This window comes from Zophobas morio, unplaced genomic scaffold, assembly GCF_036711695.1.
Source record: "Zophobas morio isolate AGI-343-1 ecotype UQ-CSIRO unplaced genomic scaffold, CSIRO_AGI_Zmor_V1 ptg000030l, whole genome shotgun sequence".
Taxonomy (NCBI): domain Eukaryota; kingdom Metazoa; phylum Arthropoda; class Insecta; order Coleoptera; family Tenebrionidae; genus Zophobas; species Zophobas morio.
Window position 1 is genome coordinate 14,846,089 of NW_026972135.1, and position 17,521 is coordinate 14,863,609.

Consider the following 17,521-nt stretch of genomic DNA (forward strand, 5'->3'; position numbering starts at 1 on the left):
TTTTTGTATACACAGAGAAAAATACCATAGAAGTTACTATCAACTTTATAGGTACATACTAATTTTTAATAACGCTGCAATTCAACATTAAACAGGTTTAATAAATAGAGGAGATTTAAAAAATACCAATCAAAAAAAGTTTTGAAATAACAATATAAATTCTAAATAAAATTTTACATTTACAACACGCGATTCTTGGTGATAATGAACAGAAAAAATTTACATAACAGACTCAAAATACGCCCAAAAAAAAAGAGATTCGGAGAATAATTTTGCCTAAAAATTCGCTAACATTTTTCAACGAAATCTAATAGTGAGAGCTATAATTTAAAAGTATTTTCAAACATATAGAGTGTTCCGTTTAACTTTTAATACAATAAAGCTGTATGTTTCACTTTCGGAGCGGCCACTTTCATGTTCTGTTGACGTTTCATAATCATAACACTCAGAATATAAAAAATTAATGCAAGTTTATTTTGACAGAATTTATCTTGTCCCTAAAACAAATCCCGTCTCTTTGAAAAATTACGAAATCTGATTTTTCGATTTTTCATTTTGTCTCCTTAAACGAGAGGAGTAGACTGGTTAATACAGCAAAACGGTCCAAAAATTATCTTTGGTGAGGATCTGTTATTGTAATAAAAATATTTAAATATACAATATAATTTATACAATTAAAATATTAACTTATTTTATCTGAATTTGCTATTAATATTCCTTGTGATACGAGCTTGAAAAGGGGTAATGATTTTCCTTCTTTCGAACTTTTTCCTTGTAATACAATGATGAAAATTAGTTGCTTTAGACTAATGCTGCGAATTTATTATTAATAGTATTTTTAATAGCCAGTAGATAATATACAACATTACAATATTTTTTATCTCGGGTCATTACGAATAAACATTTGTTGTAGAGATACTTAATAATTCCAGAGTCAATTGTTTTAGAATTTATTTTACGATAAACAAAAAAATGCGGCGTTAAATAGTTTCAAAACTTTTGTATCTGATGATAAATATTTCTGATAACAACTAAATCGCATACCATTCACCGGAAACAGCTGTAGTGCAGACTTATTCATAACATTTCTCGCATGAGTGTAGACGTTTACCTTTCGGGAACAGAATGTTTAACGAAAAAAAACTTACATTTCTGCTCAAGCTAGGCAAACTATTATTGTTAACACCCTCGAAAACCCGTTTAACAAAATTTTGTAGTAGTGTGTTACTAGTAATTTTGACTTTTAATTTTATTTTTTCATTCTTTTACAAAATACCGTCTAAGAACGAACGTACTTATCTAAACCTGACTGTTAACTTTTTGTCGTATTTTCTTTTATGGTTGTCGAACGTTTTCGCTATAGCGAGTCCGGTATTTATTAAAAGAAGAGAATGGTATCAACTGACAACGAGTTTAAAAATAGAGAATTTTAAAAACTATCACAGAAACTTTTGGTACCGTTACGAATTAGCAGCAACACACATAACTTTTACAGCGTTTATCATTTACAAGTTTTATGTTTGGTCATACGTCTTGGGTGTACACTTCTTGCCACAAATAATTTTTAGTATTTTGCTTTATTACCAGTATTTCTACATAGAGTTAATGTTCAGCACGCTGCAAACTTTACTCAAAAAGTACAAATTTTTGAACTCGACAATTAAGCAAGAAATTTCAGCTATAAAATGCTCAAGACTCTGCATCACAGGCCTGAAAAAAATTGAAAGAAATTGTTTGAAATTGAAAAACCTCACTGATGTTTTTAACCAATTGTTTGGATGGCCACTTTTCTTTTTAACATCCTATTCCACTCTCCTATTGATTAACTATGTTACCGATTTTTTAAAACTGGAAAGTGAATTAAACAAATCCGAAGAAAGTATTTCGTCCGATGTTTTTCAACTGTCTATATTTTCTGTAACGTTTTTACAACTTTAAGTACAATTTTCAATAAATTGTGTGTTTTAGGTTGGTCTTACTGCCTTGATGTTGGAATGCGGTAGAATTTCAGAAGAAGCCAAGAAATTACTATTTCTTTTATATAAGTTGGAACTAAATAATAATTATCGGTTGATGATCTACTCACACGAGTTGGAAGATCTTGTAACTTATATGTCTGATCATATGTTTCATGCAGCAGGATTTTTCACTCTTGGAAATAGCACAATTCTGGATGTAATGAACGTAATCACTACATATGTTATTATTATTTTGCAAGTTGACGATAATTTTTTAACTGTAACCGCAGATTGAATAATTGATTACAATATTTGTGACTAAAATGCTTGATATTATATATCTTTAGCACAGCGTTTCTTTAGAACTTTTCACTGCTAAATATTTTCAGTAAAAATATGTCTATATGGATACTTTCATTCTTATTTCATTCATTTACTATTAGGCAAGCATGTATTACCTAATTGAGCGTTAAAAAAATTGTAACAAAACTATATATAATATTTATACAGGGTGAATAAAAAATGGCGCACTTATTCAGCGATACAAAATCATTAAAAGTTTCTTTATACATATACCTACATAAAATCATACGTTCACTTACAAGAACAAAATATCGGTTTAGAATTATTAGAAATAGAAAAAAAAGTTTGAAACAAATTCGTATCCTTCTCTGAGAAACATACATTAAAATTATTTTCAACTATGCAGAGTATTCTATTTTCGATGCAAAACACGCGACTTAGGTTTTTAATGGAACAGCCTATATATTTTTGCATATTCTGACTGGCCTATTGTAGACTTGTACACCTGGTTTATTATTTAAATTTTAATGGGACGTTGCCACGTCACTGCAGTTTTCTTGAATTTTTATTTCCCGATCTTTGCCATTTCTATTGAAACACCACTTGTTAATCGTAAATTTGGCAACGTTCATACTCAGACAATTTTCTAACTAAAAGCCGTTGTCAATCAACCGAAAGCTGTCACCAATTGCTAAATTTTAAGCAAAATCAACAGGTGGTGTTTCAATAGAAATGGCAAAGACAATAATAAGGTAATCGAGTCATCGGGCGACTGGTTGATTTAATGTTTTGTTGACGATTCATGACACTTTCATTATCACAGTAACTACTAATAAAATTTTTAGTTAATATTTCTTCCACCCATGACAATGTTTAATTACTATTTCAGTTAGAATGTACAAAGATATGCTTGTGTTTTTTTTTGTAATAATTTGATAAAAGTCCATTTGACAACAATATTTGCAGCAGTTAAAAATGTTTGACGTATCAAAAATTGTCAAAGTTTTCAAAACCCTACGTATCAAATGTTCACAGTTAATTTTAAGTCCCCTGGTGTTTTATTTTCAAATAAATTTAAAGGCATATGGTGTTTTGTTCCTAGATTAAGTTGAAAAAATCTTTTGAAAAAGTTTTGAGTGCCGCAGTGTTTTTTTTTTTAATTCGATATACTATTGGGTGCCCGTGGTGTATTATTTTGGGAGCCCATAGAGATTCTTTTTATAAATTGTTCTGAGTTAATTTTGGGGCCCTGTTTTTTTTTGAAAATTTTAAAACAATCTTGAGACTTTGGAAGTGCTTTCATTAATATCTTGTAAGGATTTAAGTTAAATTAAACTAGTAACCTTCAAAGTTACCAATAGAAAAAACATCCTAAGCCTCTAGTGTCATTTCTTATAATAATTTAATCACCCGCCCTCTCTTTTCTTATCTCATTTGCCAAAATTACTCTTACCAGGAACTACCCCCCCCCCACCCTCTCTTTCGTTAGAAGGTATGTCGTTCACCAAAATCTGTCCCTTATTAGCAAGTACTAACCCCGCCCACCCGCGATCTATTTAATTCTTAGATGGATCTGATTTGCCACAATCGGTCTTATCCTAACAGGTACTAGCATCGCCCACCCACCCTCTCTTTTCTTAGAGGGTATTTCATTTGCCAAAATCAGTCTTATCCTAGCTAGTAGCTACTAAGATAAGACTGATTTTGGCCAATGAAATACCTACTAAGAAAAGAGAGGATGGGTGGGCTGCTAGGATGAGACTGATTTTGGCAAATGAGATCCCTCCTAAGAAAATGAGGGCGGATGGGTGGGGTTAGCTCCTGCTAAAATTAAATCGATATTGACAACTGACATACCTTCTAAAGAAAACAGAGGGTGGGTGGGTGGGGCTAGTAGCTGTTGAGATTAGACTGACTTTGGCAAATGACATACCCTCTAAGAAAAAAGAGGGTGGATGGGCGGGGCAGTAGCTGCTAAGATAAGGCTTATTTTGGCTAATGAGATACCTTTTAAGGAAAGAGAGGATGGGTGGGCGAGGCTAGTATCTGCTAAGATAAAACTGATTTTGGCAAACGACATACCCTCTAAGGAAATAGAGGGTGGGTGGACGGGGCAATAGCTGCCAAAATAAGGCTGATTTTGGCAAATGAGATCTCTCTAAAAAAATAAAGGGTGGGTGGGCGGTGTTAGTACCTGCTAAAATAAAATCGATTTTGGCAAATGATATAGTAGCTGCTAAAATCAGTTTATATTTAATATCCTAAAAAAATAAAAGGTGGATTTCAGTCACTATCGTTACTAAGAAATCAGAAAGTAAGCCGGAGGTATTCACGCATTAGGTGCGTACAGTGTTCCTAATTTTTATTATTTTTTTGGGACTCCCGAAACCCCCGTACATAACGTACTGAAGAGTTAATCCGCCACTTTTCAGACACCCTTATAGAGTGTTCTATTTAAAAAAAAACAAGCTGTATGTACACGTTTCAGAAACAGAATTCTTTGTATAGTTGAAAATAAATTTAGTGTATGGTACCGAAAAAACAGTGCGACTTTGGTCTCTGACTTTTTTTCTATTTCTAATAATTCATGAGATATCAAGGACCGCACTGTGTGACAGCCTATATATTTTCACTAATGGCTAACACTAATATGAATACATCTGTTGGTAAATAAAACTTAATATTATACTAAATACATATATCACGTTTTCTTATCGTTTTAAATCGTACCTCGATTTTACAGAAGTTAAAGTCGAAGTCAACAAAAAAACATAACGAACTTTAATTTTAGGAGTTATACTCGCATTTCCTAAATAATTCATTTTTATGTGTCATCACAAATTTGTTGTGTAAAACAGTTATAAACAGATTTTAAATGATGTAAGCATTTTTTAATTAGCCAATAACACGTGACGTCACGCTGTGGCGGGAACTCAGCGTTTGACAAGCGCTGTGAAACTCCGTAAGTGACAATGTTAACATTTTCGCATTTTATTTAAAAGTGTGGGTATTTATCTAGAAAATAAACACGTGAATAGCTTCTTTCATATCTTTTCTGTGTATCAGGGTGCTTTTTTGGCGATTTGAGTTTAAAAATACATAATAAAAATAAAAATACAGAACGCTGTTTTGGTCTGAATTCCTCGTCACCCAAAATACATTCGTGTGTTTTAAGCGGTAAATCGGAAATTAATATTTTCGTTTGAGGTTAATGTGACGGCTTTAAGTGAAGGTGTGTAATTTGTTTTTAAAGTATGGATAATTTAAGTGATTATGCACGATGTCTTTCCGTCAAAGAGAAAAGCAGATATGTACAAAAGTTAAACAATTTAAACCGCGTAGATCCTTATATAATGAGTGCAAGTGATTTTAATTTGTGTTTAGACGATGTCCCTACCATAACAATGAATACCATTCTAAACTTTTTTATTTTTGGAATAAGTAAAATAACCCACAATGAAATTTGTGCATTCAAAAGTCTACAGGCATTTATTCAGTTTTCTCTATTTTTGTCTTTCAACATTACAAGTATTACGAGTGGATTTATTTTGATATCCTAAATTTTGTGATGGAACATAATCAGGATGGTCCACATCCGACAAATCTGCAGGTTTACCTAAAAGAGCACCAATGTAGTAATTTATTAAAAACTGTAAATCTAATAGGTAGTTACTGTACCAAAATAAAATGATCTGAACAAACATAGGAATACTTTACTTTGGCTTCGTTAAATCCACTCGTTTCAAGGCTTTTAACCAAAGCTTCCGCCTTTTTCCCCATCCTGTATATATTTACCTTTATTGTTGCTAATTGCTGGGAAAGGAAAATAAAATTTGTCCGCATTTCTGGTGCTTCGATTCGCACAACCTACAACAGCACAAAATTTAGGCATTTTCTCCTAAAATACAAAATATTATAATATTAAGATGCTAGTGTATTTAAAAAACATTGATGTACATTAACAAAGAATTAATTTGCAAAACAAATAATATAAGATGCAGCGAAGTTAACCTGTACATCACATTGGAAAACATTATTTTTTAAGCATATTCAAACGTTATGGTGCGTTTTACAGATATCTACACAGTCTAGAAACTGTAACAAACTTACCAAACTATAAAAACACAGTTGACACGCTCTCAAATTTAAATGAATTCCGAAAATATTAGCATTGACTCTTATGAGAAAACAGGCTAGTTGTCAAACGCTGCCATCTTGATGACCTCGGATGACGTCAGTGTATTTGGCTAATTTTAGATTTAAGTGACGTCACAGCATGCGATGTCCCATCCCCCTAAAAGAACGATTTTAGTATCAAAAACGGCTTTGAAATGTAAAAAAAATGTGTCTGAGTGTGGTAAAAAAACAGCAAAACAAAAGAGTTCCACCCTTGACACCACATTCTCTTATACACTTTGTGCTACTAATAACAGTGATTATGACTATTATTAGCGAACAAAAAGGCATTTTAAATTAGCTACTTTCATAAAGATTTAATAGAGATACTTGCTCTATATTTTTTATATATTTGTGGTAGCGACAATTTGACATTCGTCATCTGGCAACCCTGCATCAATTTGTCATTCGAACCAACTGACGTTGACAGTTTTAGGTTATGTGGTTAGCACGTATGTGACGTTTGTTGTTTGTGTTGAAAGTAGGAAATCCAGTGATACGTATGCATTTTAAAAATATTTATAAAAGTAACGTTTACAATCCATACGTTAGTAATAGGTAGTACTTAGTACAAAAATGGAAGAAACTTTTATGTTAATATCATTAATTGTGGTTATGCTAATAGGCTCATTTCTCGCTGGTTCAATACCACTGTTTTTCAGTTTTTCCGAGGTAAAAAAAAACTAATTAAAAATGTAACTTCCTACACCCTGTTGCAGGACAAACTAAAACGGATAACCGCTTTTGGAGCGGGGCTATTAGTTGGAACCGCCTTAGCTGTGATTATACCAGAAGGCGTTCGTGCTTTACTGCATGAAGAAGCCCCCAAAGATGTCCACCCACAGCAAGAAGGTCACCATGAAAAAGATAACCTGTCTGTGATAGGGATTAGTTTAGTTTTAGGTTTTATTTTCATGTTAATGGTAGATCAAGTAAGTCTTCCAAATAAAATAATTATGCATGTTTTTGTTAAAAAAGGATTGTCGCTTTTAGATTTCACAAAGTAAAAATGAGAATCTTAACCCTTCTGAACGTAATATTACAGCTACAATCGGCTTAATAGTTCATGCAGCCGCCGATGGCGTTGCTCTGGGGGCAGCAGCCACTACAAGTCACGCTGATGTAGAAATTATAGTGTTCCTAGCAATCATGTTACATAAAGCTCCAGCGGCTTTTGGTCTAGTCACATTCTTATTACATGAAGGAATTGACAGGTTCTGAATGTGTTAAGTAATGTATGTAGACATTACCTGTTTTTTTTTTATAGGCAAAGGATACGAAAACACTTGTTGATGTTTTCTCTAGCAGCCCCCATTTTGACACTTTGTACTTATTTTGGAATTGGGCAAAAAGGGAAAGAAACGTTAAGTTCCTTAAATGCAACTGGTAGGTATTTTTATTTATTCCGTTCACAAAACGTCTCAAAAAAATAATTTTTTACTGAGAAGTATTTTTTTGTCCTTTATGCTTTAATTTTTTATGCATACAGTTAATAACCTCATCTTAAGATTTTAAAAGTTGGCGCCGTAATGACATGACGTCACTCATTTTCTGAACGGGATATACATTAATTATTGCAATTAATACTTCTAACTCGTGTGTAGAGAATGATATGACTAATAGAATATTCTGTATTTCTATCATTTGTAATCTTACAACGTTATCAATGTTTATTGGATATAAACTAACAATTCATCACTCCTCGTTTTTCCAGGTATCGCCATGTTATTCTCTGCTGGAACATTCCTCTACGTAGCAACGGTTCACGTATTAGCTGAACTCACCCAAAATTCTCATCATTCCTACTCCAAATTACAAAGTTTAGAGACTGGGAAAATACAGACTTCTCAATCGTTGAAAACTGTCGAATTAGTATGCTTAGTTGTGGGTTGTCTCACTCCTCTTCTTCTTACTATAAGTCACCATCATTAAAAATATTTGTAATAAGAATTTATTGCAGTATTTAATTTTACGAATTTTGTAAATCCAATATTTATTTTATTTTAAAACAAATACATAACTGTAAGACGAAGATAGGCTGACTGCAATAAATAAATATGTAAAATTTAAGAATACGGCAAATTGTGATTGTGTGTACACCCACAGTTTTGTACTGTGGTTTTATGCTAAATCATCATGTTTACAGTTATAGAATTATTTCAAGTGTAAACAAATATATGTGATACGTTAGCATTATTTTTTTATTATTGTGTGCACAATGTATTGTGTTCAAAAAATCCAATGGTGGTTGTCAAATATAACTATTTCTTTTTATGCATAAAGTATGTGAAACTTGGTAAGATATTTTTATTTACTTCAATAATTACTTTGAATTTTAATGCAGGTGCAACTTTATTCAAACTTTCAAAATAAGACGATAATTTTACAGTGGTGTGTGCTACTTATTAATCGTAAATTTGGCAACGTACATATTCAGACACTTTTCTAACTATAAAAGTCTTTCACGATCCAGATTAGCAGGATTCGACGGAATCATCTATATAGTAGGCCATGAAATTTATTTTTAGAAGAATAAAGTTGTCATTGCAACCACGTGAGAAAAATTGTCAAACCAAACAAGGAACGCTTTGGTGTTGCCAACATCATTGTTTTAAAAATAAATTTCATAGCGCACTAGCGGACTTTTTTTCGTTCATACACGGTAGTAATTTAAAGTAAATTTCTAGAGAAGCTTGTTTCCCTTTTTCAAATAAATTGTTGCTGTCGAAGCATAGCCAATTTTGTCTAAAGAACTCGTGCAGTTTAAAATATTTAAAACATGAAATTTTCTAAAAACTTATTTTAATTCTGCTACTGCAGTTTTTAATGTCGCACCCAGTTTTATCACTTTTGTTAGTATGTGGGTAATAGAGCTCACAGTTTATTTTAATTTTTCTTACTGAATTTTTGTAGATTGATTTTAAAATAAAAAAAATACAATAACAACGGTTTTTGTTTTTCAAAAAAGTTACAGAAATATTATCGTGCAAACATTACGCTTGGACACTCGGTATTACCAAATTTTTGGCGAATTTCGATTAATATTTAATGTAGGGGAAAGGTGGGTATACAGGCGTTACATTTTAACGTTTTGGTAGAAAATATTTTAACAGATTGGTGGCATTTTACCACGTTAGAGTTTAATGTCCCTGTATGGAATACTACCGAGCTGTAAAAAATAAGAATGCTACTCCTTTTGCAGAGTTGGGAAATTCCGTTGTGTTTTGAGAAAATCGCTTGTTTGTGTTTCGTTATTATTAGTAGTTAGTAGTAGTAGTGCTATCTAACAGAGGTTTGAATTTTTCTGTATCAACGTATTATAAAATAAATAACTAAAACATAATATTTTTAGAATCAAAATTTCAAAGATTAGAAAGAACATATTTATTACTTTGATAAGACCTATATTTATGTAATCCAATGTAAATTTTGGCATTCTTACCCGGAGTAATCATTCTACCGTTTTCATATAAAAAAAAAATCATACGATGCATTCAAAATTTTCCTTGTAGACCCGTGTGGAGATTAATTTGTTCAAATAAAATTAATCAATTTTTCCATCGTTCCAAAGGTAGACATGGGCAAATTTTTTCCAAAATATAGTAAACAGCCACAAGTTATTAAAGGTTTTCTATTTTAGGAAAATAGCATCATTGTCGAACAATTAATATTAATTTCAGTAGTCAGAGAAATGACATATTTGCAATTGTCGACACATGTAGGGACTTATATTTTATCAAGATAATAAATAATTAATGAACTCACTGCAATAAAAGTTATAAATTTTAAAACAAATACGTTTCTCATGAAATTTTTGAGGTAATATGCAACCAACTATACTACCTTAAGCATACAGCCTAACCAAGACGAAAATGTAATTTAAAATTTCAAAATACATTCTCATAGGTTTCATATAGATTTATTTTTCAACTGATCAAAAATAAAGTCATACTTTTTACAGAAAATTGGCCTCCTCTTAAAAATCTGGAAAAATGAAAAATAGTCAAATGTTACTTAAGAAAGTTTTTTCGTAAAATTGTAAAATTTGGTTTCGCAAAATTTTATTTAGAAGTAATAGTCAGTTCTACACACACTACAAAGCATTTGATGCAGAAGCGAAACATCGGTTACGTGAATCGTATAGATAATACTGCACAAAAAAAATTGTGATAAAAATCAAAACGAATTTATAAACCGCCAGTACAGGACTAGGCATATTATTTCATAAAATCATTTTATCTTTGGACTGATTCATCATTGAATCAGTTCAAAGATCATTTTTAAAATTATAGTGTGTTACTCTTAGATAGTTCGTATCCTGCAAGAGGTTTGATCACGGGACTTCACTTTCTAGGTTTAATATTAACCCGTTGAGTACAAGAAGAATACTACTGCGATTTCTGTATAATTTAGTTAATTATAAAATTAACTGTTCATCATTTAAGTGAAGTAAATTTTACTATTCCGCGTCAGGGCACACGCCATGTTTATACTTTTTATAGTTCGTTCAATAGAACCAATGCCATTGTGACGGGCTTGGGAGATTTTCAAAATTAACTTTTGTTAATTTATTATATATAAAACTGTAAAACTCTCATCGTGGGCCTTGTGCCCGACATATAGTGAAAATATTATTTATTTGTTCGTAGGCTGGTTCGTGATGATGGTAACACATTCTAGTGACTGGACAAAGGGATTACTTCAAGTATATGCATTTTGCTTAAATGAATAATTATATTTAATTTAGAAATGAGTATGTACAAAAGAGATTTAGTCATATGAGAATAATTTGGAATAACAATAAATTGTAGTATAGTTTAATATGCAAATATAATTATCAGAAAATGAACTTCAGTATTAAAACATTTTTAAATAAATTCAAGAAAACCTTATAACTTTGAAACTAAATCTTTGAAAGCATAGTAAAACAAACATTTAAAAAAATCTAAAACAAAAATATAACAAAACTTAAAATTGGTACCATAACTCAAAATTTGGTAACAACTCAAACATTTGTAACAACTCAAAAATTTGGTAACAACTCAAAAATTTGGTAAGGAACATTATAGTAGTTGCGTGGTCAGCGTTCATCAAACAATATAACTGTTTAACTAATAATTTCAATGCAAATTAATCTTTAAAAATAGATATAAATCTCAAAACGTTATCCAATCGAGAATACAAAGGGCGATTTATCATCAAATTTAAACTGAACGTTAAAAATATTAAGAAAAACAAAACTTTGAACTTTTTATGAAATCGTGCACATTGTTGGAGATTTTAACACTTACCCCTTTGTGTCACAACACAAACACACACTAACAGGCAACTGGCTAGAGGACTCTGATCGTTTTTGGATCTTTCGAACTTTTATAACTAAAGACCCCTCCAAAGGAGTTGTTTTCGCAAAATTGTTTACAAGTTACCAGTTTATTTGGGGAGTCGTAAAAGTATTTGTGTTTCCACCAAATTAGGTTTAATTAACTGTAATATGAAGATTTTTAGTGGCAAAATGTGCTTTTTGTTAAAATTAACAAATTTAAACCATGAAATTATAAAACTGGACAAAGACATCGTGTCCAGCCAAACGGCGCCAATATTTAACTGTGAAATTATAAACCTTGATTAGAATGGTGTGAAATCATAAAATCCAAGTTTCACAAGGACAACCTTGATTTTTACGACAATGACGATTGTTCTGATTCATACCAACATCTCCAAAAATAAGTAAATTTATCGCCCGTTACACCATGTATAAATCTCCCATATCTTTAATGTGTCATTACTCATTACTTTAACCAAATATGTAGGAAGTTTGATTTTAATTTTGACAACGCGAGTTCGTTAAGCTGTGGTTATTGAAGAATTTAGTCTTTAAATTTAGGAAGTCTCACTTAATTTTTGTATAGTTTAGTCCGGTTTCTCTTTATAATTTTTTTTTAATTTTATTTATAATAGTTTCTAAATAACTAATGTATTCTGTCTGTCATATATAATTTTATTTTATTATTATTTCCTATAAGTGGGTGCAGAACCTGTTGGAAATAAAACTTATTATTATTTATTATTATAAAATTTAGACAAAATCTTAACGCAAAAACAAACAAACGTTAGTGGGGATGCTTAGACAAATTTTGGTCAGCATTTTACCACCCACTGAGTATTCTTAAAATAGCTACATATACAATGTGATAATAAAAAGGTCCGATAGATAGTTTGGGAGATTGTTTGTGTAATTAAAATTAACACAGACAACAGACAGACGGAAGCTCGAAACCTACTTTTTCATACTCTACAAAACGTGTTTTTATCTTTGAATTTGAAGTTTTTGTCAAAACTTTTGACAAGTATTAAGGTTACTATGTTTAATGCTACAATTGTAATTAAATAATATCCAAGCATGGCCGACTAGTATAAAGATTATGGCCTGTCCAAGAGGTACGATACGTGTTGCCATCTCTTAATAATTACACTTAATAATTTAGCAAAATTTTAATTTGACTTGACATTATGGGACTTCAAAACGTGTAATGGTGGTTTGTTTCGGTATGAATGCCTTTGTGCCTTTCAAAAAGTGTTAATAATTCTTTTGTCGTTTTTGAATTATTAATAGATGGCAGCACGTATGGTACCTTTGGCATTCCTTTGGACAGGCCATAATCTTTATACTAGTCGGCCATGATCCAAGATAGTGGGGAAAATGTATTTTGGGTTGCGTCTCAAATTTATACAGGCTCCTTATTTTTGTGGACCAGCCTGTATAGGGATATTGACCCTTTTCCTGTAAGATCGTAAAACTTCCGTAGTGACTTTTCGTGCGCACGCATCTTCAAAACCACGTTGGAAATAATATCCGGCATGCCGGCAGCAGAGCAAAGGCACAGTATAGATAACAATCAGTAGAGACGGCTCGCCGTTTTTCGTGACCCGTTTTCGTGGGTGGTCGTTCGCATTATGACCGAATGAGGGCGCCCAACTGACGTCTAAAATAGTGTCCCTGTAGAGGGACACTAGTCTAAAATATTTGAAATTTGGCAGTTTTGTTACAATATTTTTGCCAGTTCTGCTTGTTTAAGACTGCTTTTCCGGTAGAATTGTACAAATAGCATAAAAATGTAATTTTCACAATAAAAGGTAAAATCTTTGTCCGATGAATTTTCATACAGGATCCCTGTTGTGCGCCTTATTCTCTCCCTCGTGTTTGGAATTCTTCGAAAAGATAGTAAACATAACACACTTTTTGTTTAAAAAGTCGTCGCAAACGAACAACAACGGTGGTTATGAAATAAATAATAAAAATTTATTATATATGATTCCGTTGTTGTGGTAAAATTAAATATAAAAATAATAAGAAACAAACTACACGTAACAAAAAATTATATAAGCAGACCTTCACTCAATAAACAATTTTTTTATTCATCATGTATATATATATATAAGCCGTACATTTTGTCAAATATCTTTTTTCGCTTAATCCCTATGGACTTCCGGTTTCATGAATTCCTTAATTATTCTTACCTGCATCGACCCATACCAATTACCTGCACTTTATGCGAGTCGACAAATATGTATTTTTTTTGTAATAATTTTTTTTAAATAAAAATTTTACTTTATGTGATATTACGCTTACGGGTTAAGTTGTTAGGTAAAATGCGTTTTTTTCGTAAAATTTTTGAAATTATTAAACAATTTAACAGGTGCTGTTCTTATTTTTATATTTAGTCTTGTATAAAGTAATTACCATAATTACATTATCATGCCTGTCTATTTATTTCTCTACTTTTTTTTAGTTTTCTACATATATAAATAAGATGGATACTTTCTTTAATAACTAAAAGAGTCTATTCTCGAAAAATATTTAGTCCTCATAAAATACTCCTTTACCTACAGTCCATTACAAAGTGTACCATTTCCGGATTAACATTCATGACTTCCGGGTGTGGTCCAGGTTGGACTGGGGACCGATTGTCAATTTCGGCATAAAATAAATGTTTTCCTGCTGTTCATAACGTATTTACGTGTGTTACAGAGATACCTAATTTTTTTAGTTAATTTAGTGCTTATTCCTATTTTGAATCGTTCACGTTTAAAATGGATGGATCAATTAAGAAAAAACCTAGAACTATTGTTAGTGCCATATGCAGTGTTAAATATTGCAAATCATCGTATTTATAAATTAAATATCAACTTTTCTTTTTTCTTATTGCGATTCACGATTATACGATTTGAGCAAACTAGACAGTTTGCAATAAATTGCGTACACGAATCAATTTTTGAAATTGTAAATGAAGTGATACTTTTTAAATTGAGTGGCGACATCTAGGAATAGTTTAGGCAACGACCACCCATGACGGCTTAAAATTCGGGTCAGAAAGAACAAAGGCGCCGACACGAGCTGTCTCTACTGATTGATATCTATGCTGTGGCAAAGGTCTGTGACGACAAACCGCTTTGACAGAATGCAACCGGAAACACATGCGTAACCTGTCGCTCATTGGTTAATTTTAACTTGGCGCTCCAAAAATCTGACTTCGCCTGCGCGATGTTGTCTCACTCTGTATCACTGGAATTTATATAATCTCTACTCACTTTGCTTACAGGAAAAGGGTCAATTAAGGCTCGAATTATATGCAAAATTATATTCCTTAGAATGAGGCATATTCAGAGAAAAAACAATGGAATTTTTTCATTTTTCAATATAACTGCATATTTACCGATGAAGTCCTACCTATATTTATGCGTATTTTTGTAAAATTTTCAAAATTGTACCATATTTATTCAGCAAATACCCTTACCTGGAAAAACTAATAAATCGAATTCATAATGACAAAAGTTTCTGCAAGTGTCCACGACAGGATAAAATATATAATATCCCGAACTAATGTTACATGAAAATTTTCAATTTGTTTTTTGCAGAGTGTGCTGTAAAAAGGTAAATAAGGTACTTATCGAAATTTTTATCATTGCTATATTTTTGAATTTGCCACATTTACTTTATTAGTTCCAATTTCAAACAATTGGTTTAATTTATGGATATCTTATTGCTTTCAATTAAACGCAAGAAGTAAAACATGATTTAATGTAAGAATAAAATTTATTGTTCAGGTCGTCTGTGAAAAAAAGTTTTCGATAACTCAGCATATTGGGACAAGCCTTCACAAAAATAAGCTGAAGGATTCTACTACCTTAAAGTCCCAAACTCTGCTCGTAGAATCTTTCTCCAACACCCAGAAGATGACAGATCAACAAGAATGTAGTTTCGAAAGTGTCGATATTCCTTTATCGAAAATGAATAACCCCAAGCTAGGATCATTTCTTAAAAAGCGTACCATGAAGTTAGTTCCCGATAAGGGTACCTTAAGAAAAAACTACGTGGACAAAGTATTTCAAAAAACAAGGCTATTAGTCACATTATCCACAATTCATGTGGACTTTACGTCGCAAATTTGTTGATTGGAATTTCGACCACTGAAAAATGTGGCACTTTATATTTGATTAGCACAAAAGGTTTAGAAAAGACGTAATGATAACACCATTACATTTTTCCTCGCTTAATCCACATTACATGCTTAGCTCATGATATAAATAGAGTGGCTGAGGAAATTAGAAATTTATTTCCAATAGTAGATGATTTAGCCAATAATGTTAAAAAAAAATTTGTTAAATCACCTTTGAGGGTACAATTTTATCCACATGCATTGCCCAATTTACTATTACCTCCACAACCTGTTGTAACTATAGGTGGGAACATGGTTAAATGCAGTTGTATTTTATACCAAAAACTAAATTAACTAAGAATTTTGTTAATGCGCTGAAAAGCTAATGAAAGAATCTAAAATAATTTTTGGTAAAACAGAACTGTCATCTCAACTACCATTTATTTCGGCTAATTTTTCCATTGTTGCTTATACAATTTTAAAACTTGAACGCAACAATTTACCACTGGTAGATTCTATTTAGGTAGTAACAAATTGTTTTCAGAAACGATCCAATGTTTAAGGTAAAATAGCTGAAAAAGTTTTTCAGAAATTTAAGTCTGTTTTAGAAAAAAATGTAGGTTTTAATACCTTGTCGCTTGTGAGTAAAATTTTGGGACGAGAATTTGTAAATCTGTAGATCGATACACTTGATAGAGAATTTAAAATTTGCTCCAATAAATTCTGTCGATGTTGAAAAATCGTTTTCAATATTGAAACTTGTATAACAAGCGCGAATCATTTCTAATGGAAAATTTTGAAAAACATTTAATAATAATCAATTGGTTTAACAAAAAATATAGCTACTAAGAGACAAATACTGTGTAAAGAGCATTTTCTTACATACTTAATTTGGTTATATGAATTCTTATATTGCAAATAACCGTCACGAGACATATATTTCAACAATAAATAATTAAAATGTCATTTTGTTTTATTACACTTATTCAAATTAAGTATTTCCATATGCATGTTTCTTCATATTTTTAATCAAATGGTGCATATTTTGACTAAAAATATGTGCATATTTCTTTAATACTTTTTTTTTGTGGCGCTCAAAACTCATCGACAATACACAATCAAATGAATAAATTTTTGTTGTAAATCTGAAAATGGATGTTTTTGCCAAAATTATTATGTTTATGTTTTTGATAAATAAATAAATACGTCTACGAATTACTTGGAAATGTATTCTGGGTTTTGTTACCAATTTTGTTTGGCTTATATTACTTGTGAATTATCCTGCATAGAAGATACAGTACCTACTTTATGTATATTTTTCCTCTAGCTAATTATGTAATCGCAAAATCGTTACTTGTATACTTTAATCGTTTTGTTTTCCAAAGGCGTCCTTGTGTTCATCTGATGGTTGTTCTTTTTTCCTTTTAACTAAAAAAGAAAAAAATTAAATTAAAACGGTGTATACATAATACTTATATTTTTGCTTCTTAGCTCAGTAGTGTAGATTTCCAAGTGTAAACAAATAAGCTATCGCGACGAAAGGAATTTAAAAACACCCCGCGCCTCGCTGCAGGTTCCAGCCTCGCCGCCTTTCCGCTCCGGCCCACAGATGGCGCCCGCCCTCCCGGCCGCCGGAGCAATCCCCGA

General features: G+C 31.6%; 1 protein-coding gene and 1 long non-coding RNA gene across 2 annotated transcripts; one reads left to right on the forward strand and one right to left on the reverse strand.

Annotated features, from left to right (window-relative positions):
- Positions 1-5,746: 5,746 nt before the first annotated feature.
- Positions 5,747-6,499, reverse strand: LOC135138791 (uncharacterized). The gene is made up of 2 exons (XR_010282056.1): positions 6,372-6,499; positions 5,747-6,128 (listed from the first exon to the last, which is right to left on the reverse strand). It is a non-coding gene; the product is annotated as an uncharacterized LOC135138791 (long non-coding RNA).
- Positions 6,500-6,847: 348 nt separating this feature from the next.
- On the forward strand, positions 6,848-8,733 carry LOC135138400 (zinc transporter ZIP9). Its single transcript, XM_064068370.1, has 5 exons — positions 6,848-7,109; positions 7,157-7,369; positions 7,431-7,651; positions 7,705-7,823; positions 8,152-8,733. Exons 1-5 carry the CDS (start codon positions 7,014-7,016, stop codon positions 8,367-8,369), a joined length of 867 nt encoding a protein of 288 aa, XP_063924440.1. The 5' UTR covers positions 6,848-7,013; the 3' UTR covers positions 8,370-8,733.
- The last annotated feature ends 8,788 nt before the right edge of the window (positions 8,734-17,521 follow it).